Source organism: Zosterops lateralis, assembly GCF_965231275.1.
Source record: "Zosterops lateralis genome assembly, chromosome: 2".
Taxonomy (NCBI): Eukaryota; Metazoa; Chordata; class Aves; order Passeriformes; family Zosteropidae; genus Zosterops; species Zosterops lateralis.
The window spans coordinates 102,309,703-102,333,322 of NC_139763.1; the positions used below are offsets into that span (position 1 = coordinate 102,309,703).

At 47.3% G+C, this 23,620-nt stretch overlaps 1 protein-coding gene across 5 annotated transcripts in view; it reads left to right on the forward strand.

The window, feature by feature from the left end:
- The first annotated feature begins 13,037 nt into the window (after positions 1-13,037).
- The window catches only part of SCAF4 (SR-related CTD associated factor 4), a 31,616-nt gene continuing 21,033 nt past the window's right edge, over positions 13,038-23,620 (forward strand). For 4 of the 5 annotated variants that reach the window (XM_083855175.1, XM_083855178.1, XM_083855176.1 and 1 more), the window contains exons 1-4: positions 13,038-13,103; positions 20,673-20,756; positions 21,348-21,392; positions 21,850-22,011. In XM_083855175.1, the coding sequence (XP_083711301.1) occupies positions 13,074-13,103; positions 20,673-20,756; positions 21,348-21,392; positions 21,850-22,011 (321 nt within the window). In that variant the 5' untranslated portion in view covers positions 13,038-13,073. Of the gene's footprint in view, positions 13,104-15,026; positions 16,520-20,672; positions 20,757-21,347; positions 21,393-21,849; positions 22,012-23,620 lie in introns of those variants that run through there. The other variant, XM_083855177.1, reaches the window with a different exon arrangement.

Sequence of the window (23,620 nt, forward strand, 5' to 3'; positions counted from 1 at the left end):
GCCTCTGCTCTGTCCTACCCGGCTCTGCTCTGCCCTACCCTGCCCTGCTCTATCCTACCCGCCTCTGCCCTGCCGCTCTCTGCCCTGCCCGGCTCCGCTGTCCCCGAGCGCGGTGCGAAGTTGCGGCGGGCGGGGCGGGCTCTGGGCGAGCCGAGGTGCCCCGGGCGGCCGCCCCTCCTCGGAGCCGGCGCCTCCTCCCCGTCCCTCCTCCCGCTCCAGCCGCACGGGCAGGGGGCGGAGGGACGGGCGGGCGCGGGGAGGGGGGCCGGGCTCGTTGGGTTTGAATTTGCGGTAATTCAATCCGCTGGCGGATCGGGCGGCGGGAGCAGCTGCGTTCCAGACCCGCCGGCCTGGGGGGGGGTTACACACCCGGCTGTGCCCCCTCCCCACCCCCGGCAGCCCAGCGCATCCCTCTCCCGGGAATTACCGCCGCGCTCTCGGGCACGGCCGCCGCTGGCTCTGCGTGCGGCTCTGCTTCGCTGCCGCCCGGGAGCGCCTTTTGTGCTCCTTTTCCCCACCTCCCTTCGCCGGCACGGCCGTGTCCTTCTGGCCGCCGTGTGGGAGCTCCGGCGGCTCCGTCCCGCTCCCTCCCCGCTTCTTTCACCGCCGCTCCTCCATCTCCCCCTTATCCCCCCCGGCCCCAGGGGCTGCAGGCCGAGCCCACGGCGCTGTCGCTTCCCGACCGACCTTCCCCACCTCTGGGGACGGAGGAGGGATGAGGACGCTGCCATTGTCACCGCCCGGCCAGCTGGGGAACGGGAGCGGGGGAGAGCAGCGATGGGAAAGGAGACGGAGAAGGGCAAAGCCAGCCCGCTCGGAGTTTGTGTTGGTCGGTGATGCTCTGCCCTCCTCCGCCCTCCTCTTTGTCTCTGTCGGTCAGAGTGCCTTCCACTCGTGCTCAGGGAGATCTGATGGAGCAGTTCATCCATTGAAATGCCTCCTAAGGATTTTGACCTCCAACCCATCTTGAGCTGTATTCATGAAATTTATTAATTTCATTAAGAAAGTCATGAAGAGTATTTGTCTTTAAGTATAATCCATATTTATAAGTTTTCCCTGCACACTTGTGTTAGGGAATACTTGGAAATCTGAAAGGAACCACAGACACCCTAACAGACGTGAGTTGTGTCAGCAAAACCTTCTGTTGAGGGGCAGCTGTACCTGGCACCAGCTGACCTAGAGCTGCCATCCCATCCCATCCCATCCCATCCCATCCCATCCCATCCCATCCCATCCCATCCCATCCCAAGCTCCTGTTCCCACCAGAGGACTGGTGAACACACCTCTCCCTGCTCTTTTAAGCTCTTCTTTGACTCCTTAAAAATGTAAATCTGATTTTGTATCACACTGCTATCCATGTAACTCCCATGGCTTGGCTGGGAGCAGCATCCAGCTCCCCTCGCTGCTGCTGGAGCAGTCTCAGTGCATGGCTCGTGGGATTTTGGGCTGGCACAGGTGCTGATGAGCCAAGTGCTCCTTCCACACCACTTTTCCCTGCCATCACTGCTTTGCTCACACTCAAGGCAGAGCTGAGCACTGCCCTGCTTTCCCCACGCTGACCTTCTTGCAGGGGGAAGAGTAGGAGGAGAGGGAGGCAGTGGGTGCCAGTGCTGGGTGCAGGGGGTGTGTGCAGGCCTCCACTGCAGGACAGATCTCCAGCCAGGAGGGTTGTGGAAGCATTCCCACCCTACAGCTTTCCGGAGCTCAGCTGGCCCCATTCCACCATCTGAGTCTCTCACTGACCTCTCCAAAACGCCTTCCCAGTGACTAAATACATTCTCAGGGCTGGGAACCCTGGAGCTGGCTCCACATCACCGTGTTCTGTGGAAAGATATGTTTTCAGATGAAATTTCAAACAAAACAGAAATCCAGCACTGTCCCAGTAGGCAGAAACTGGAGAAGGGAAAGCTTCAAAACCCATAAATAATGGTTTGGATTGAAAATCTCTGCTCATTGCATGCACTGGGTACATTTACAAGCATTACAGCACACGGCCACCTAAAACAAGAGTCTGCATGTCCTCTGCCCTAACGCTGCCCTGGGAGTGGTTTGGTGCCTTGTGGGAAGGTGCAGGGACACAGGATCATGCCCCATTGCCTGAACTGATGGCAGCTGGGGTGCACTTTGGCAGGACATGTCCAGGAGAGAGCTCCACTGATGCTTCCTCAATCAAAGCTGGAGTGGGAAGGTGAGGATTGTCCCTGTGTTTGCAGGGAAGGGGACCAAGTCCTTGCACAGGTGAGGGCAGTGGCAGGGCAGGATGGTTCTGTGGCGAGCCTGGGTCTGTGTCACAGTTTCTGTGGTCAGCACCACAAATGTGAGGGTTTTAACAACATTGCTGCATGGGAACAGAGGGAAAAAGAGGGAGAAAAAAGCTGAACTGCAGACAGTTACATTGGGAGACTAAAGAGTACAAATTGCTTTTGAGTTGGGAAGAGGCTACATCCTGTCTTATTTAAATACATGGCTATGATAAGAGGGTGTGGAGCCAGACTCTTCCCCTGCCTAAAGGAATATCGCTTCAGAGAGACAGGCAGGCAGAGCTGGGTGTCTTTGTTGGGGCTCCACAAACAGAAACATGGCTTGGCCACTTCGAGGATTAAACAGATGTTAATGGTGTGTTTTCCAGTCAAACACCTGAAAATCAGCCCCTTTTAGAAATAAAACTGGCATTGCAGCAAACAGGAGGAGAGTTCTGAAAGAGCCCAGTGAATATTTTTTTTTAATTGCCTCAACTCCAGGACTTAATGAGTTGACAGTATCCTTTTACCAGGCGAGACTGCTGCCTTCTCACGATTCCCATCCTGTCCAGCTGTGCCCATCAGGGTGCAGTCTGGATGAAAAGGGGATCAAAGGCTGCATTCATTTCTGTCCATACTTTAATTTAAATTTAACTCCAGTGTGCTTTATTTTGAGCTGCAGACTTTCTAGGTAATGACATTTTCTGATTAACTGTTGAAACTACTAATGAATTAAAGGCAGTAGTCTGTCTTCAGGTTGCAAAAGCTGTAATAACAAGCTACTAAAAATAATGCAGAGCTTGATTTATACCCACAAAAGCAAAGACATTCAGAGTTACCCTGACAGTATTGTCCTTTGCCATCTCCAGCCTTTTAAAACACTGCAGTAAAATGGATTATTGGCTTGTGGACTGGGAGTTTTACAGCCACGAGGGAGGCTGAGGCCCCTGGACCCAATCCTCAGCTCTACCTGGGCTGAATCCTTACTGGGAACTTGGGACTATGCTGCAGGAGGGCACCGAGTACATTCTGTCCTGGTCAAATTAAAGGTGGTAACTCAACATTTCCCTGCCACATCAGCACATCAGGCCTTTTGCAGCCAGTGGTTAACTGCTGACTTCAGTTCAGGTCACAGGAGATACCCTGACTTAGTGCTGATAGGCTAAAAAAAGAGAAAGTCAGGCTGTTATTGCTTATGCTTTCCTGGGTATCTCATCCTGATTTAAAATATTTGGGGATTTTTGCAGGTTCTGGTTTGAGTTTTTTGGGGTTTGTTTTCACAACTGTTTAATTTTTTAATATTTGTGGTTCAGATATTACAGATTAAAAGAGTCTAAATTAATTTAAAGGAGATTTTCTTGAAGTGACAATACATTTGTTATTAGATGATTTTTGAGGGGTTTACAGTGTTTGAATCCCCGAGTTCGGGCAGAGAAGAACCAGTGTTTGCTGGCACTGCCACAGTAAGAAGAAGGAGCCAAAACAGAGACTGCAGTGGAGAAGAGAACCCTCTCCATATGCCAGGGATGCCCAGGATCAGCTGAAGACCTTGTGACTTCTGTGCCTGCAGATGCCACTGAGCTGACAGGGACAGGGGCCTTCCTAAACCCATGATGGAGAATGAAGGCATTTCACTTTTCTGTGGTTGCAGGATCCTGCACCTGAACATTCATCAGCTTCAAACTTGTCTTTGGACATATGTCATCCTCAAAAATACTAAGAACACAGTTATATATCTATCTATATATCTATCTATATCTATATCTATATCTAGCTAGCTATCTATACATACATACATACATATATATGCAAATATACATGTATATGCAAATTTACCTGAGTCAGCATTGAACTATTTGATGACTTTTACAGAAATGTCTTGGCAGTGCGGTGGTCTGGCACTGCCCCTCCAAAAGCTCTGCTAGACCTGTGCTCCCAGAAAAATGCCCAGTTTGGGCTCTGCAGCTTCTGTCCTGCAGCTCTCCACAGCCAACACATAAACCCAGCACCTGGAGGTATCATACAGCAAATGGAATTTAATATCAAAGGGACTAGCAGGGGGTTGCTGTATTTGGGCTGTTATTCTTTTTCACATTCCATTAATTAAGAAGTTCAATTTCTGAGTTTCAATTAAATTGCTGTGAAGCACTCCTTGCAGTGCCCACTGGTACGTGATTTAGGACTTGGACTTCAGTTTCATTTACATGTAAGAGAACACAAGAGGCCTGTATGGGAAATGCTCTGTATTTTTGAAAAGCTTTTAGGTATCAGTGATGGATGAGATGTGAAGAACAAGGAGACCAGACCATTATGAAACCCTGGATTTAGTGTCTCCTGCAGGAAAAGGGGTGAGGTGTGGGGAATGCTGACACAGCCCCTGCCTCCTGGGGTCAGTCCTGGTGTTCCTGTGCTCTGAGAGCCATTTCACTGCATGATGAGGATAGAGAAGGGGTTGAAATGAAGCTTTACCCCCAGGAGGGGCTGCTGCTGGTGCAAACACTCCTGCCAGGGCCATACCACAGTGACAATTCAGAACCAAGACATCCTCAAAAAAGCACAGTTGTATCTCCTTCCTCTGGTCCTTTTTTCTTGGCAACAGGTCAGAAAACATCCTAGTGCCTCAGAGTACAGTCTAGGACGGACTGTGTGCTTGCATCTCTGTTAAGGGGTCTTTTCTCAGTCAGGGAAGGGCAGATGTTCAAATGCTGCCTTGCAAGAAATATCCCAAATATCTCGTTAAAATGTGACCAGAGCAGCGATTCCCTCCTGAACAAAGACCTCCATGTTTTGTTTAAGCATGAGAGAATTTTGGATGGCTGAATGGACTGCCGGAAAGCAGCAGAAGAATCAGATTTTAAAATCTTGAAATGAATGCAGTCTCGTACCAAGTGATGAGAATTCATCTCGGTGCTTTGCAGCTGAAAATGTTCATTTTCCAAGTGTTTTCCTTTGTGTCCAGGACGGACTTGCTGCATGCTGGCTGCAAGGCTCATTTACAAATCACAGTTACCTTGCTGCAGTCGGGTCTGTGGATGCTCCTTCCTGAGCTATGGAAACCACATCAAAGGCTTAGGGCTGGCAAACCCAGTTATGAGTGTGCAATTATTTACAGGTGAATTCTCTGGTGTGGGTTCAGGACACGAAACATTCCTGAAGTGATACGAGCTTAAAAGAAATAGATTCCACTTTAAATTATGAATCCCTGGGAGGGTGGGGAGACCCTGGCACAGAGTGCCCAGAGAAGCTGTGAATGCCCAATCCCTGGAGGTATCCAAGGCCAGGTTGGAGAGGGTTTGGAGCAACCCTGGGATAGTGGAAGGTGTTCCTGCCCTTGCCATTATTCCATATATATTCTAATCAACAGGTATTTCAGCTCAAGGCCAGGCTTCCAGGCTTTTCCTTGGCTTGCTAAAAAGAAGGACTAACTGGGCTGAACCCAAAAGAAGAGATGTGTTTCTTTGTTACACTGAAATCCTTTCTGTCACCTGCACCACTTCCATGTAAAAATTCAAAATTTATTTGTTGCAAAATTTGTTGTAAAATGATGAAATGGTTTTATTTAATTTGTTTAACAGCCTGAACAGATAGCCATGGTTTAAAAACCAGCTCCATCCAGGCCACAGTTCATCCCACACAGACTCCCATGGGATAAATTATCCTGAGCCTGCCTGCCAGAGCCCAGGCAAACATCTGAGCACGCAGATAGGCCTTCCCCTGTGCCCCGGGGTCACTGCATGTGGCTGCAGGAGGCCACTGGGAGAAGAAAATTCCTGAGCAGAGGATGTTTCACAGGGAAGGCAGAGCTCACACTCTCCAGATGTTCCAGTTCAGGGCGTGTCAGCAAAAGCTCTCTGGCTGCTCTCAGCTGTCAAGACAGTGCTCAGAGGAGGGGAAGAGCCAATTCCTGGGGCAGCCTGGGGCCCAGCTGTGCTGTCTCACTGCTCCAAAGTGGGGGACAGGAACCCACACCTGGGAACAAACACGGACTGCACTGGCTGTGTGTTTCACAAGGAAACTCCTCTGGTTTAGTTTTCCTTCCCGAAGCCTGGGGACACCTCCCTCCCACAGCTCCTTTGCATCTCACCGTGTTCTAGCCTAGGAAAGGCTCCCTTTCCACACAGGTCCACATCCCCCTCAAATCCCTGCTCCTGGCTCCAGCCTCCAGAGGCTGCCCTCAATCCCCTCCCCACACTCCCCTGGGATCCCTGGCCCAAGCCAGCCCATCTCAGAAGTGCTTGCTGCATGCTCAGAGGGAGCTTTGCTCCCATTTACTTCCCATTTCTCTGCAGGTTATTTTTCCTTTCTTGCTTATTTTTCAGTCTCAGGAGAGTTATCCACAAGCTGAAGCCCCCTATCACACTGGTTCAAGGAGCACAAACCAGAAGAAGCTCTGGGACCTTTTGTCCATGACTCCAACTTCCCCCTTCATCAGAAAAGAAAAAAAAAAAAAAGTTGGTGAAATAATATTTCCTGTGAGATTTTGTTGCTTTTCCTCCTACTGGTGCCCTGAGTACAGAGATGGGTTTGTTGCCCCCAGCTTCCACTGTGGCTGCTGCTGCTGCAGACACTTGGGCTCTGATCCCAGGGGCTCCAAGGGGGGAATTGCCTCAAACACTCAGGGGGAGAGAGGTTCTAGTTAACATATCCTTGTAAATCCTTCAGTGGAAAACTGGAAGACAGTTCCTGAATGATCCAAACAAAATATTTGAATATTTTACTGACAGATTTTCTAGAAAGAAGAAGAAAAAAACCCAGATAAAAATACAGTTCTGAGTTTGCATATTTACATGATTACAGAGTCACTCACAGACGTGTTTGAATATCAGGTTGATTATTACAAAACCCAGTGGGTTATTCATTCCTGCACCTGTTTCTGTAGCGAGCACATTCTCCCTTGAATCAGCACTGATCCACCTGGCTGATGAACACTAAGTACCATGAAATATTTGGCAGGGAAGAGGAATTGCTCATTGAGGACTCTGGCTTTGACAGCACTTTCAGACCCTGCTACTCCCTGTCTGCTCCGAAGTGGCCAAAAGAGATAACATGACTCAGGCACTGGGGTGAGCCCTCCTGCCTATCAAAAATAACATCTTAGTTCATGGCCTAAGGGAAAACAAGAAGAAAAATCCTTTTTCTTCTTGTTTTCCCTTATGGAAAGGGAAAGAAGAAAAAAAAGACTGCTAAATGATACAAGTTTCCTGCAACCCCAGCTGGAAAACTGCACCTCTACAAGTCAAGGAGTGGGTAAAGAGAAGAAAATTCAGAAAAGCAGTCTGAGAGTGAAAAAAGATTTAAATAATAAACTTTCTAGTGGAGGAACTTGGTCCTTTCAAGCCTAGGAAAAGGGAGGGGGTCCTGCTCCCAGCCTGTGTGCCTGAGTACGAACACAGGCTTGCAGACAAGGCTATAATGAGATCCAGGGCTTGGGAGCTGAATCCAGACAAATTCAGGCTATAAAATAAGACACATATTTTTAACAGTGAGGGTAATTAACCAGCACAGCAACCCAGCGAGGCATTATGGCCAAGTCTCCTTCTTTGGAAATCCTGAAATCAGACTCAGATGTGTTTTCTGTGTTTGCTATGCTCCAAGCAGGAAGGAGCCTGGTGCTGGGTGTCAGGCAGGGAGGTGGCCTGGAGCACCACATCTGGCAGGACCAACCAGCAACTCCAGCCATTCTGCTGGAACCAACCAGCTCCTCCAGGGAGAGTCAAGACAAAGCTCTGCCATCAGAACTGGGAGTTGCTGGAACAGAGAGAGTGAGAAGGTCCAGCAAAGCACACAGAAGAGGCACTGACTTTTGTTCAGTCAACTGATAGGGTCTGGTCAGCTCTCAGGAGCTCGTCTGGAGCTTTTTCCAGCTCTATCTGTTCATCTAATAAATATTGTTTCATCTCCTGCCAGAGCCAGCTTCTCTTGTCCTGGAAGGTGATGGAAGGAGCAGTCACGAGCTTGGCATAAGGAAATGCAAAGGGACAGAGAGGCAGACTCACAACGGAGAGGAAGCTGGAAAACATGGAAGGGTGAAGGACAAATGGGACAAAGTTGATTTATGGGATGAATCCAGGGATGTATTTAAATACCTAGGGATTAGGTATTTATGTGACTGCAGGATTCTGCCTCACAGCTATGATGCAAGCAGTCCTTTAGTCTGTCTCCTAATATACATTAATAAGGATAAGGTACAAGACAGGCGAGAGAAGCGGATGTGAACCTTAAAACAAACAGAGTAAGTAGGTTTTAAGCAGAGCAAAGCCACACAAAAATAATTTTAAAGCATAATATTTAAAATCAGTCCATTTTTACAAAAAAAATTTTTTAGAAGTAACCCTGGTAATATCACAGGATGATTTCTAGATGTGAGCATTACTATTGAAATGTTTGGACAATCAATAGCCAAGGTTTTATCCAATCAAGTAACCAATAACAACATAGGTAAATTAGTCATCCCCTTACCAGATTAAGGCCTCGTTTCCCCAAAACACAAAAATAAGGATAATTACATGAGAGTCATCTTCTAAATATTCTAAATATAATGCTAATAGTCCTCAGGGTCACTCAAAGCAGAACACACATATTCCCAGCCCATGCCAAATATGCCTCATTGCCAATTGGTTGCTTTCCAAATAGTGTAATATCAAAAATACAGAAAAGCTCTAAGAATCTTCCCAAAACGTTGGAACTAATTACATCTGAGGTATGTCCCAATCCCTACACTGAATAAAATATCTAAATAAAAGATCTTATTTACAAGCACGTGTATTCATCATTAATATATTCCCAGCTGTACTTGTATACTTACAGCAAGGTATTTTTCCTACAATCCACTCTAGGCTTACCAATATTTTTCTAAATGTGACCCGTATTTGTGGATAGAGAGGAATTACAGGAAAACAGAACACAGAAATGCATGTATTGGGGGGAAAAAAAAAACCAAAAAACAAAAAACCAACCCAAACAACAAACAAAACCTTTGCAATGTAAGTTTCTTGGCACACAAAAATCCCCAGGCATGTAAATAAATGAAAAAAAAAAAAAAAACAAACCCACATGAATGAAACCAAAAAATCCTTGTGCTGTGAAAGAGGCAGGTACTAAATTACCACTGACAATCAACCACAGACTGAAGTTGCAGAGGAGCAAGAGGACCTGGAGAAACGCTGCTCTTTGGAACAGGAAATGAGACATTAAAATCCGGGAAAAGCCAAATGGCTTGGCTGCTTCCAGGAGAGGTGGCAGTGAGATGTGGGACTCGGGTCCTTCAGACAGCCTCCTTTTGTAGTACTGCAGTGTTGTGGAGAAGCACACGAACCAACGAGCCCATCCCACGACTTGTTTCCTCTCTGTAAGGAAGAGAAGATCCGCACACGCACAGGAATGTTTATTTATTTTGGCAGGGTTTGTTGTACTCATTATTTACATTTGAAATTATGGGATTTCTACCTCGCCTAATATAAAAACAACAACAACAACCAAAAAAAAACCCCACGACAAATCCAAAAACCCAACCCGCAACCAAAATCCACCCAGAGCCGAAGCAATGAGTTTGGCAAACGAAGCATTTCACAGTTCATGGTTACAGGAGGCACAGGAATACTTGAGCACCGAGTGCCAGAAGCTGCCTGTGACCTGTGCAGGACCACAGGGCACACGGGGCTCCCATCCCTGCAGCCATCCAGAGGGCTCCTGAGCCTGCCTTCCACATGAAAGAGAATTCCATGGAAGAATTTTTTAAAAAAATTTAAATAAATTAAAATATATATATTACATTATATATATATATATAAAATAAGTATATAAGTAAAAAAATATAGAAATAGAACTATGTAAACATATTAATTAATATAAAATATTAATATAATTAATATAAAATAAATATATAAAATTAAAACTATATATAAATATACAAACAAATACATACACATTATATATATAGATACACCCCCACACACATGCACTTGGGATGAGCCGAGCTCATGGGCCAGGAACTCTCTGCCCACAGCCAACCCTCCCTGGTGCTCCTGCTGTCCTTTCACAGCTCCTGGGCTTTTATCTCCTGCCAGCCAGTGGGCAAGTGTTTGATGTTGGCACACAATCAACACCGGAGGTGTTTTCCAACTGCTTTCCCCTCCCAGACTCCAGTGTTCCGACCTCACAAGGCCCAGGAGACCTTTGGATTGCTCAGGAACTCGGTATTAGGGACTTTCTTTCCAGCATCTGAGGGGAGCCTATGAGAGAGATGGGGAGGGACTGGGGACAGGGGCATGGAGGGGCAGGACAAGGGGAAATGGCTTTTTACTGCCAGAGGGAAGGTTTAGATGGGATACTGGGAAGAAATCCAGGGTGCCCAGGGAAGATGTGGCTGCCCATGGATCCCTGACACAGGCTGGATGGGGCTTGGAGCAGCCTGGGACAGTGGAAGGTGTCCCTGCCCATGGCAGGGGTGGCACTGAGTGGCCTTTAAAGGTCTTTTCCCACCCAGGCCATTCTATCATTTGGATGGGGTTTGATATGGTTTAATTCAGTCCTGAATCACAAAAATGATCATCCTCTGCAAGAATCCTTCTGCGCACAACATAGAAAACAATCTGCTTAGTGGCAATGGTGCAGGCTGTGTGTGTGGGGGTGTGTTTATATATATATAAAATGATGTTTTTACTAAGAAAATGAAGCAGGTTTTTGTGTTCTCACACTTGGTTTTCTCACTGAAAAGAACACAGGCTGGGGAAATTTTGGATACGAGCAGGGCTGACTGCTTTTGTTGAGAGCAAAGCGAAAGGTCTGAAAGTGAATGGAAATAAATCAGTGACAAAAAGTGGGGCTGTAAAGATGGCTGTGGGCAGTGGCAGGTGGAAGGGACAGTGACCGTGGCTCTTGGTGCAATGCACTGATACCTCAACAAACCCCTTATCAAAGGTTTATTCAAGGAGCAGCCCAGACAAATCCCTCCGGTTCCTTCTGTTATAAACACGTACTATAAAGTTGGCTCCTCGCAAATATTTAAATGAATGCTATATGTATATCATTAAAATAACTTTGCTTTTATTTCTGCTATTAACAAAAGCTTAGACACAGTTGTAGTAGTAGTAGTAGCTAATATAGTTATAAGTCTGCTAAGTCAGGATACCATGGGATGAAGGCCCTGCTATTGATATGCCAACTATCAGCATCTGCCATCTGAAGTGATGAAGCCTTTTCCAGAGGAAAATAATCTTCTGACCAGACCTCAACATCTCAGAGCAAAGTGCTGGAAACTGCCTTTAGATTATTCTCGCTTTGAAAAACAAGCAAGCCCCCACCTACACCCAGGAATTTTGTTTGATGGCCGTCCTCTGAATTCAGAGACACGTACCGAGCAAGGAAACAGAGTTCTTTTGTGAAGCGACGAGTTCCTGGACTTTGTTCTTGAATCTGCGCCCCTCATGTGCTAAAGATCAAAGTGATCTTTTATCCCGTGAATCCACATTGGCCCGAGATATTTGCTGACACTCCTCAGGCAGAGTTTCGGGGAGAGCAAATTGTGTTTCCCTGGTTTATCCCTCTTAGTGCGGACATCAGGGCCATCTCCTGGCCACTGCCGGAGCAGCAGTAAATGGGAAAAAAAGGCTTACAAGTCTAAGGTGTGAAGCTTGTCAGGAATTATTTGCACCCCGCCAATACCCGGAAAGCTTAATAGAAGCCACAAGTCAGGATTTGAAAATTACTTTTCCAGAGCACCAAGGAGGGCTGCTACCAGCTTGGATCTAAGAGTTGTCTCTTGCACAGGATTTCTTTGTCCGCCCTCGAATATAATCCAAATAGATTTTTTTTTTGTTTTACAAGTGTGTTGCAAACCCAAAAATGCTTACAAGTTAATTAGTCACACACTCCTTCTCAGGCTTAAATGCTTAGTGTTTACATTTCATGGAAAAGCACTGATAGGACCCGGAATTTTATTGTACCCACTGAGCTGCCCCAAACCCCTCCTGGACTGAGCCTGGCCGAGCTCACTGGAACTGAAATTCTGCTGAACTTGTGTTTCCTGATGTGTGAAGTGACCGGGGCTCTGCCCAATTCCAGCACACGGGCAAGAGCAGCAGCAAAAGCTCCACGTGCAGGTAATTCACCCCCTTGGGAGCGGCCAACTTCACAAAAGGCAACGACACTCTGGCAGTAGGTCGGCAATGTTACTTATTGTTTATTTATTGTTTATTTATTGTCAGGGAGCCCAGCAGAGCCGAGCGGCGCCGAGTTCGGCCGAACCCATCGACCCTACAAGAGCCCAGCCGAACCGAACCGAACCGAGATGGGCCCAACTCACGAGTTCAGCCGAACTCGGCCGAGTTGAACCGAGCCGAGCTCAGTGAACACATTTCAGCCGAGCCCGGGCGCCCCACAGCCGCTGGGGCCTGCCCTGAGGGGCCGAACCGGGGCGCCTGTGGGGCGTGTCGGGACAGCGGTGCCGTCCCAGGGAGGGCTAGGGCAGCGCCGGTGACGATGACAGCCGCTGAGGGCACTGGCGGTGCCGCCATTCTCTCCCCCTCCCACCGTCGGGGGTGGCGCTGACATGGCGGTGGCGCGCGCGCGGGGCGGTCACGTGGCGCCGCCATCCCTCCCGCCCAACCTCTCGCGTGGGCCGGGAGGAGGCCCGGCCGATCCCGGCGTGCACCGCGTCTTCCCCCCCCGCCCCCCCCCGCCCGTCGCGCGGTCGGCCCGGGCCGCGCGCTGCCCGCGAGCCCCGCCATGGCCGCCGCCATCATGGCCGCGCCCTGAGGGCACCGACCGGCCCCGCCGCGCCGCCCGCCCGCCCCGCCCGCCGCCCTCCCAACGCCTCCCGCCGCCAGCGCCGACATGGAGGCCGTGAACGCCTTCAACCAAGAGGTGGGAGCCGGGGGGCGGGCGGCGAAGCGCGGGCCGCGGCGCGGGGGGGGGACACACGGCGGCCGCCATCGCGTCCCCAGCTCCCCGCGCTTCCGGCCCGGCCCGGCCCCGCCGCCTGCGGCCTGCGCGGAGAGCGCCGGCCCGGGCCCGCCGCCGGGCGGAGAGCGGGGCTCCGCAGGAAAATGGAGGCGAGCGCGGCCGGGCCGTTTAGCGGCCGCTCCGCGAGGCCCCGCGCGGGCCGGGCCGGGCCGGGGGAGGCGTTGGGGGATCTCGGGGCCGCCCCGCCGGGCCCGTCCTCTCGCTGCCGCCCGCGGTTCGCTCCGGGCAGCGCCGGAGAGCGCCATCCCGGGGCCCTGGGCCGGAACCCTGCTGGCAGCGGCTCCCGGGCGGGCTCGCTGTCACGCGGCGCCCCCGGCCGAGTGTTGTTGGGGGCCGGGGAAGCCGCGCTCCGGGAGCCGCGTTTCCCGGTGGTGGCTGGCGGGAGAGACGCGGTGCGAGGCGGCGGCACCGGGCAAAGGCTGCAGAGGGAGAGGGCTCCTCCCGGTACGGGAACGGCGTCTGGGATGGGGCTCAGGGCTCGATCCCAGCGCTGGGGACAGGACAGGTTGGAAGGCGTTTACTCGCCTTTCGTACCGCACAGAAGCTCCCTCTCTGTCTTCTTCTGTTGTTTGGGGTTTTTTGTGTTTTGTTTTGTTTTTTTTTATTATTATTATTGTTATTATTTATTTTTTTAAAAATATATAGTTAGCATTTTTAAGCCGAGAGGAGCTGGAAGTAAAGCGGACCGTGGTGGTTTTTTGCGTAATATATAACGAGTCAATTCAACCCCTGCTGTTTAAAGTTTGTGACACGTGACTTCAGTATGATTATTAATTACTGCGAGTTACACTCCTGCCTCAGTCGGACAGGGTGGCTTTGCACACTCTCCATGGACAGAAAATCACTTAAAGCTGAGCCAGAGCCTGTTCCCAGACTGGTGCTGGAGGCTGGGTGGCTGTGCCTGCCTGTTGAACAGAAACAGGAGAAATGGCAGCTGCTCCCCTGCAATGGACTCAGGCTGTGTAAGGCTCACTCTCTGCGAGGGTTTGTCACACACACACCTGAGAATGCCCCATCCCTGCCAAAACTGTGCAAATGCAAAGGGAAAAGTGGATACCATGCAGCTCCTGTGAATGGTTTGTTTATTTGCCAGTGTTTGGGGGGGGGGGGGGGGGGGTTTGTGCAGTTCTGAACCAGGGTGCAAAGCCACTTTCCCCAAAAAATTAAAACAGCACACGAGTGCCATTTTCAGTGTTGATGGAAGGAGGGAGCAGCAATATTCTTAATCACCTGCCTCAGTAGGAGCAGTGGTCCAGCAGAGCCCAGACAGACCTGAACGGGGCAGGCAGTGCCCGGTGCCTGTCAGACAATAACCCACTGCCTGTGCTGGATGGTGACTGCAGAGCCAAAGTGCTGTTTGGGGATCCTCTGACTAATCCCTGCCTTGGAAACGGGCATGTTTGGATCTGTACCTCTTCCTCTCTTGCCTGGGAATGGTGGGATGCTTTGCTTTGGTGCAGTTAGAAATGCTGAGTGAAATCCTGGTGTGTCCTGCTGGAAGAGCAAAGCACTGGGTTTCACTTGGATCCCAGTTCTGAGGGAGAGAGCTGTCCTTGCTCAAATCCCTGTTCCCCAGGCCTTTGTACGCCTGAGTGCTTCTGCAGAGCTGCTGGTGTGTAAAGCAGCACATGAATAACTTGAGGGGCTCTGTGGTTCCTGCCCTGTTCCCTCCCAGGAGCCGTGTTTGTGGTGCTGTGCAGGGCATAAAGTCCAGTTCTCAGGCTGATCCCTTTTCCGTGTGTGTTGCCTGGAGCTGTGCACGCAAAGCCACGCTGGCTGACACAAAATGTGGGGAGGGGTCAGATTTTCGGGCAGGTACTGTTCATTTCTGGCCTTTCTCAGGGACAGAGCAGTTGTGCCCAAGGCCTGGGTGTTGTTCCCAGAGTGGTGGGGATAGCACAGGCTGCTCAGCCTGGGAGGCCTTCAGGGGTGCCACTCCCAGGTCACTGAAGAGTTAATTCTTTTATTGGGAGGGGAACAGCTTCAGGGTGAGGATGGGGCCCGGAATTCCTGCACTTGCTGGCTGTACAGTGCCACTGTAGCCAGGGAATTGTGGTTTTACTATGGCAGCTCCAACTGCAGTTTGGAGCTGTACTTGCCATGTGTGCTGGAGGTGATTTCCTGCTGCCTTTGCTTCCCTGGAGGTGGCCCCTGGCAGCTCTTTGCCACTCTGCCTGAAAGAGGAGATGCCACTTACTCCATCAGGTGGTCCCGTCATTTGGGGTTTGGGGAGGGTTTGGTGTTTGTGGCAGTTTGTGGGATGGTGGGAGGTAAACCTGGTGTCCTGTAAGCTGTGGGGTTGGTGTCCCCTCTTGGGCAGAAGGGCCTGGGGAGGGAGAGAAGTGAATTTGGCTCTGGCAGGGGGTGGGAACTCCTGGGTTGTGTAATTCCATCGTGTTGGACTGTGGTGCCATTCCCAGTGCTGTTCTTTGGACCTGCATTTTGAATGCAACTTTGCCAGTGAATGTTCTCCTCCAATTCCTCCTGTTTCTGCAGGAGCAAGCAGGGGTTTGGTACTGGCTGCCTTTTTTTAAATCAGCTGTAGCTTGAGCAGGTGCTGGCAGCTGAATAGGTGGGGTTTGACAGGTCTGTAGTGGAGTGTGTTTTCTCTGAGGAGTTTACTTTTCACGAGTTAGAATTCATGTGCTGTTAGCTGTATGTGCTATGTTACACTAATGGTACAGTGTAAATAAATCATAAAAGGTAACTGGGTAATGGGACAGAACTTTTTATGGTTTTAAGGAAACAAGCAAACTTTTTTTTTTAAGAAAAAAAAAATTATAAAGTCACACCCCCAGAACATAAGCAAACAAAAAACTCCCACTGAACCCACACATCTGCCATATAAATCCTTGGCATGTTTTAGTTTTGGGGGTGTCTGTCCTTTTCTTTAATCTAGAAAACTTGAAGTATAGTTTACTGGTTATGAAAGTTAGAAATGAAGATTTTTTTTTTTTTTTTTTTTCCCACAATCTTGCTGCTGGAAGTAGAATAAGGTCAACTTTCCTGTTTTGTAATCTTTTATTTGTATTGAGTAAGGCGTATCATTCTCTTAATCCTATGCCTCAGTAGTTAATGTGTACCCCTGAAACAATTGATACCCCACCTAGATGTGCCTGGAGACAAACAGACAGGAGGTCCTGGGGCTGTTTAGTTAAAGCTGGAGCTGCACATTCCTTCTCTGCTGTTTGCCCATCCTTAGGGCACTGGACAGGTGAAGTTTGGATCCAGTGTGGCTGTTTTCTGCCAATGGCAAGACTTCATTTTGCCCGTGCTGTGACAACCTTCCCCTCCAGCCTGAGGAGCTATAAATAGAGGTGAGCAGGATATCCTTCCCGGTGGTTCCCCAGCAGTTACTGGAGCTCACGATCCCCAGTGAGTCTCCATGTCCATGGAAAAGGAGAAGGACACAACTACCAGCATCTGGCTGGAGTCTCTTGCCTCTGCCCTGAACTTGTTTCCAGGAATATTGGAAGCTGTGACATTCTGGTAGAGATTCCTGGTAAGAGAAGTAGTGAGACAAGCAGCTTTCCAGGAGATGTGCTGGACAAAAGAGCCCTGCACTGATCCTGCAAGCTGCATTTCCAAAGCACATGAGTAGAAAACAAAACTCCATTCTGTGCACTTGCATGATGTCATTTTCATATGAGTATCTTTTGTGAAGATGTTTCTCCCCAGTGGTTCAGGATTTGTGAATGGTCTTTCTAGGCCACAGAAGTAGCTGAGTTGATGAAGTGCTGTTGAGCTTCATTGCCTGGGGGTCATACCTGGTCAAATTCAAATCTCACTTTATTTTCCAAAGAATGCAGCCTGACAGCTCTGGATTTTATGGTGATCTCTTACCTTCAGCAGCACCGAATACTTGCTGTGCTTCACAGCTGGTGGTCAAGCATTTAAAACTTACATTGATCCTTGGAGATACAGCTGAGCAACAGATCCTTCTCCTTCCTTTAAGGAAGAATGGGGGACTTGAAGAGGAAAGGAAGCAGTGACTTCTATAGGGGAAGGAAAATGTACAGAGTTGACAGAATTCCTTTTAGAGATCTGGTCATGCATTAACAACAAAGGTGTTTTGTTGACAGAATAGGTGCAGTATCTGTGCTCGTTGGTTGTGTCCTCCATGATCCCTTTGTTTCTGTACAGGAACAAGCCACTGGTGGTTGGCTGGGCTGGGTGGTTTCTGAATGCACTAATAAAATACATTCCAAAAGACACTGAGTGGATATACAGAGTGCTGCCTGTGCATGCAGCCTGCTTGGGGAGGTGTTGTTGGACACCCAAGGAGTGTTGGAATGGTTGAGGGTGTGTTAGAGTGCTCTGGAAATTGGAGAAGGGAAGGTTGAATGAGGTGTCCTGACAATGACCTGGGTGCTTGATATCCACTAATCACTAACCACTGTCTGGTTCAGTAGCTCGTGCTCCTCTCTGTGCAGCTGCTGTGCTCTGGGGTTTGTTTAGTGAGTGGATAAAATGGGCCCATAGCTCTTTATTTGTAAATAAGGACACCTTTTTATGGCACAGGCACTTGAGCAAGAGGGCCAAGCCAAGGAAGTCAGTCCAAGTCCTGAAAGGTAGTTTTACTGTGTTACCTCACACTTAAATCAGATAGACTTGAGATCATACCTCAAGCTGGGTATATTTTAAAGCAGCAGTTCTCCCCTTTACTTCAAAACCCTCTGGTTCTCAGGTTTCAATGTAAACTAAACCATCAGAGGGCATTAATTATAGAATGAGAGAAATTACTAATTTGCTGCTCAAAAGAGTGAGGAGTAAAGGCCATCAGCAATGCCCTGTTCTGTGTGCCATTAGCTCCCCTCTGCACCTCACGGGGCTCCTGGGCTGGAGCAGGTCCCTGTTCACTCCTGCCCCTGATCTCTGACAGCTCCTGGACTTCACATTCAGGTCTGCTTTTGGGGACAGTTGCTCTGTGCTGGGTCTCCCTTTCACTGTCCTGCCATGGTTTAATAACATGTATTAGCCTCAAACTGAGCAGGGGAATTTTCTGCCTTTTGCACCCCTGGCTTTATAGATACTTCACTGTGTGCTTCTGTCCTGCTGGGAGAAGCACCCAGAAATACTCTTACATCCATATTTTGTATTGTGGCTTGAGTTTAATACCCTTGAATACTTCTTTTGTATCAACATCCTGCAAACATGCAGTTAGGGACAGTAAAAGCAGAAAGTCCTTTCTAGCAGGTCACAGCATTCCAGGCACAGGCTCCTGTTGTTAGGCAGGACTTTGGAAACCTCTCAAGCCGTAAATTCTCTTTGCCTTTGTTACATACATCACCTTTTTTTTTTTTTTTTTCTTGTAAATAGAGCATAAGTTTTTGTGTCCAAGTTGTTCCTTGAGTTGATCGTGGTGTCCTTTCAGAAACTGGATGTATTATTGTGAAACAGCCCTCTAAACATAGTGGTTGGGTGACTTTTTTGTATATTGGTTTGGGAAATGTGTGTGAAAGAAGATCCAGGTCTAATTGAAGGAATGCAACTGGAAGTACCTGGGTGTCTTCTGAGCAGTTCCCCTTTCCAACAGGGGAGGCCACGAGGAGCTGGGAAGGGAGCTGAATTTTAGCTGTACCCATCCCTAAAACTTGGTGTTGACACATGTAACTGATACCGAGAATTACATAAAAATTGACTATAAATAATTATTTGGTGTTCTAAGATTTTAGGTAATTTTAAAAAAAGGAGCAAAATTCTGAGGTAAAACTCCAAGAGATGGCGGGGAGGGGGTCAAAAGAGCAGGACAGACAGACAGACAGACAGATATACAGATATTCACACTCAAGTGTGTGTGCCTTGGTTCTCCCTGGCAGTTTATTTGTCCTTGGATTTTTTTTTTCTGTGTTTCCCCCAGCTGCAGTGTCCTGCTTGGGATACTTACAAGACACTTCTTTTTTTTGCTGCACTCTTGTCACCTTGGGCCCCTGCTCTGAGCTCTCACAGTTTCCTTGGGGTCTCTGCTTGTGTTCCTGAAATACAAGTGCCAAAGTGGTGCTTCCACACCAGCTCCTTTGTTCCTTTTCTTTGGGACTGGATCCTTTCCTGGAGAACCAGTTCGCTTCTTCATGGGTAAAGGAGGGGATATGGAATGCCTGTTGTAATGCTGGCTCTTTTTCTTCCCATCTCAGTTCTTGAGCCTTCTGCTGGTTTGTTTGTGGGGGTTGGGGTTAGGATTCCTCCCCCCCATTTTGTTACCTCTTAAAGCAGATTTTCCCAAGTTTTAATAACAGCACTGACTTTGTTCATCAAGAGTCTCTGCACTTGTTCTAAAGCACTTAAGTCTAAATTGAAAACAAGATTTTCAAAAAAAAGCCCCACATCAGCTCACAGACCCCTGTCTCCTCCTGTCTTTTATCTGGCAGTTTTTATTTGCCATACTGTGATTTCTCAGCAGGCAGCAGTGTTAGCTGAAGTATCTCTTACAGCTGAAATGGCTGTAAAACCCCAACGTTCTGGCACAAGGACTTGCATTTTGTGGGGATGAATAATGAAAAGTCACGGTCTTGTGTTGGTGTTGGAAGAGGCATGAGGCTACCACTGCCTGGAAGGACAGTTTTTCTTCTTTCCTACCTCCTGGAATAGGATTCAAATTAAGAAAGTAAATACCCTGTTTCCTACTCTTGATTTTTTTTTAGGTGTTAAGGGTTCCTTTTGTACAGCTGGAAGCCCTGGTAGCACTTCCCTTGTCTTTGAGTATCTCCTTCATTGATTTTTTTTTTTTTTTCCTTAACTGAGACAGTGGATAAATCTCTGTAAGTTGGTCACTTCACCAGTATCTTGGAACTTTAAATTATTAATAAAATAGGAGACAAAGTTTTAAATGGCATCTTACTTTCTATTACACTGACAAATGAAGACACATTGATTCTCTTACTTTGCTTTGTGGCAAGTAATTGATGACATTTTTACTTGCATTTAAGGGCTCAATTTTTTTCATTATGATGAAGACAAAAATGAAATTATGTAACACAAACCAGGTTTTTTTCCTGTGATTTGTGAGGAGTCTTTCACGGTAAAAACAACTGCGTGTGTATGCTCAGCTTTCTGTGTCCAGCTCTGTGTGCAGTTCTGGTTTCGCTCAGTTTCTGAAAAACGTGGAATTAATGCTTATTTTCAGTTATGGCCAATGTCACCTATAAAGATAACTTCTGTATACTTCATATAAACCTCTATAAACTTCCCATAACATCTATAACTTCTGCAAACGTTCTCCTTGAGGAGAGAGCTTTTCCCCTGGGAGCCATTTGGAGGGTAAGGCAGCCAAGTCTGCAGAGCAGTTGAAGCACTTCTTCTCAGCAATAACCTGGGAAATGCTGATTTCTGTTGGTTTTCTCCCAGGCCCAGCCAGCAGCGTGGCCATGCAGGGTGTGCTGTGGCAGTAATCATGTCACCCACCTGAAATGTTGTTACAAATTAATAGCTGAACTACAGAATACATTTTTAATGTTTGTTTTCTCTGTTTAGCTCTTCTCACTGATGGAGATGAAACCTCCTATTTCCCGAGCAAAGATGATTCTCATCACAAAAGCTGCCATTAAAGCTATTAAGGTAAAGTACAACAAAACAAAGATGAAACTGTAACATCAGCAATGTTTTATTATTTAACTTGTAAGTAAATACTCAGGATTTCCCAATCTCAGCTTCGGGGATGGTTTATTCCAGTTGCTGTTAAGGCTGTTGTCTAGAAACAAGTGGGTGGTGAATATCATCCCTTGATTTTCGACTAGGAACAAAATGCCAACTTGGTTTTGTTGGGTTTTTTTTTTTGGTTGTTGCTTTTTCATACTACACCCACTAGAGTGTTGTGATTTTTGTGTGCTAAAACTAAATATTGCAGGATGCAACTGCACCTTAACATGTGAAACCAGTATGGATTGCAGAGAAAGTAAATCCAGAAAGCTTTCACTGATAGTTGGCAAGCTCTGTGCCTTGTGTGCACACTGACACACTTCTGGCTTGGGTCTGAGTTTCCCCCATGGAACATTTTTATCAGTTTGGGAACATCCTGCTTTCTAGAATGTGACTGCAACGTTCTGTAGCCTTTCTGAAATGGTAGTAAGCACAAAGAGTTAAAATGCTTCTAAAATGATGTGCCACTGCTGAGGAGATGATAAATTAATGGCTGTATTTATTTTCCAGCTCTACAAGCATGTTGTCCAGATTGTGGAGAAGTTTATCAAAAAGGTAAAAAGTAAAAAGAATTTATCAATCAAGTTATCTGTATGCTTTGTTATATATTGCTGATAATGGTAGTAAATAACTAGAAAGGCTTCTGTTACTTGAGGATTGAGAGAGGAAATTCTGGTTTGTTAGGATTTCACACATTTTGGTATCACTTTGTCTGTATAAGCTCCACATTGTAGTTTTCCATAATCCATTATGTAGGGGAGGAAAGAAGTACATTGTGAGATTTCTCCTCTTCCCTGTGCAGCAGCTGGGGGGGAACCTGGAGGTGCTGAAGTTCAGATTAATTGTCACTAAGACAATAGCTGTTTGCAGGGAGTGCAGCGTTCGTGCTTGCCTGGGCTTGAGGAGCAGGGGCTGGAATGCAGAGGTGTGTGTGAGCCCAGAGCAGTTTGCTGTGGGGCTCTGGGGGGATGTTGCCCCGTGGGGTGACACAGGCTCTCTGTGCTGTTTGCAGTGCAAGCCGGAGTACAAAGTGCCGGGGCTCTACGTCATCGACTCCATCGTGCGGCAGTCCCGGCACCAGTTCGGGACAGACAAGGACGTCTTTGGGCCAAGGTTCTCCAAGAACATCACTGCCACATTCCAGTATCTCTATCTGTGTCCATCTGAAGACAAGGTAGGACGGACACTTTGGGTGTGGCTGTGCATTGATGGGGGCTGCCTTGGTGATGGGCTCCTGTGGAGTGATTTGGGGATTCTCTCCGACCCTGGTGGTGACTGTTGTTGGGAAGGATTATCAAAGATGACAGTGAAATGCAAATTCAAGTTAAAAGATGTATTTTGCCTGACCTCATCGGTTTTGTTTTGCCTATGCAGACACTTCAGCAGTGTGTGTTAGTGTGCCAAAAGTTCTTCTTGAGGCTCCTTCAGAACTTTCTTTGGAAGGCAGTGTCTGCCACAACGAGAGTGTGTTGCAGGAGAAGCTTTGGTTTTGTAGGCAGAGACTGTTCTGTTCAGAAATGTTTTTTAAGAAAATCATCATGTTGATTTCTTCAGTCTTTTCCAATCCCACACTTGAGTTCTGTTGGTGCTCTCCACTGTCAGGGCTTGTCTAAGGCCTCATTTGTCTTAGTTCTGTTGTACTTTTTAGTAGAACAGAGGCTCAGAAAGTGGTGTGAATTCCTGATAGTCCAGAGAAGATGGTTTTTGTGACCTCTGTCAGAACAGTTTTGAGACTCCCAAGATCAGTGTGTTTTAGAAGTTGCCGGCTGGTTTCCAGAAAATCACCTACTCCCTTTCTCTTTGTAAGAGTGAAATACTCCTTTTCTACCTGACTTCCTCCCTAACTCTCTAAATAAATTTTTGAAAGGCTTGGCTGCTCTGTAGTTTTCTAATGTGGAACATTTAGACCTTCAGGCATTGAATCTGATATTTGGGAGCTCCTGGGTTGTGATAGGCTGTGAAACAGAGCAGTCCCTTCTCCTTTCTGTTTCTGTTCTGTTACCATTTTGTTCATCTGAGTGAATGAGGCTGTCCATCTCCTTCATGGAACTACTCAATACAGGGAATATTATTATTTAAAACACACTTTCTTTAATGAATTTCTAGCTCCTAAACAAAAAAAAAGCCTGATCTGCAGATACACAACAACTGTGGCTGATATCTGAAGAGGATAACGCTGCCTTTTTTTTTTTTTTAAACAGCCTTTCTCTAAAATTAATATGTGTCTGAAAATGAGAGTATTACATTTGCCCATTTTTTAGTCTTTGTATAATTTTCAAGTTTTCTGGAGAGATAGAATACTCAAAGCAAAAAAAAAAAACAACTGCTGTTTTAAAGTTAACTGTTTTTAGACCAAAATGTTACTTGAAAATAGACATTTCAGTTTTCTCTGTAATTGATGTTATTTTAGCAAACATTTGGTGAAATTCTTTAATCACTTAGTTAGAGGTGGATTTACATGGGTGTATATAACTGAGTCACAGTGAAAGAACAGAATCAATTCATTTGGTACTTCAAAGGTACTTTAAAGCTTAGATGTGTGGAAGTGAATGACTAAGTGTGCAGAAAGGACAGCAATACAATGTGTGTTCTGCCTTCTACCTGCTTGCATGTTCCAGCTGAAGCACAGCTACCAAGACATTTTTGTTTGAATGCTGGGCTAAAGAAGGAAAGGCAAATTTCCAGCTTGTTCCTGGAAGCTGCATTGTTCTTCATGTAAAAAAAAAGAAATGAGCTTAAAATAACAGCTGACAATCAGAGATTCTAAATTAATCCTTCTGCAG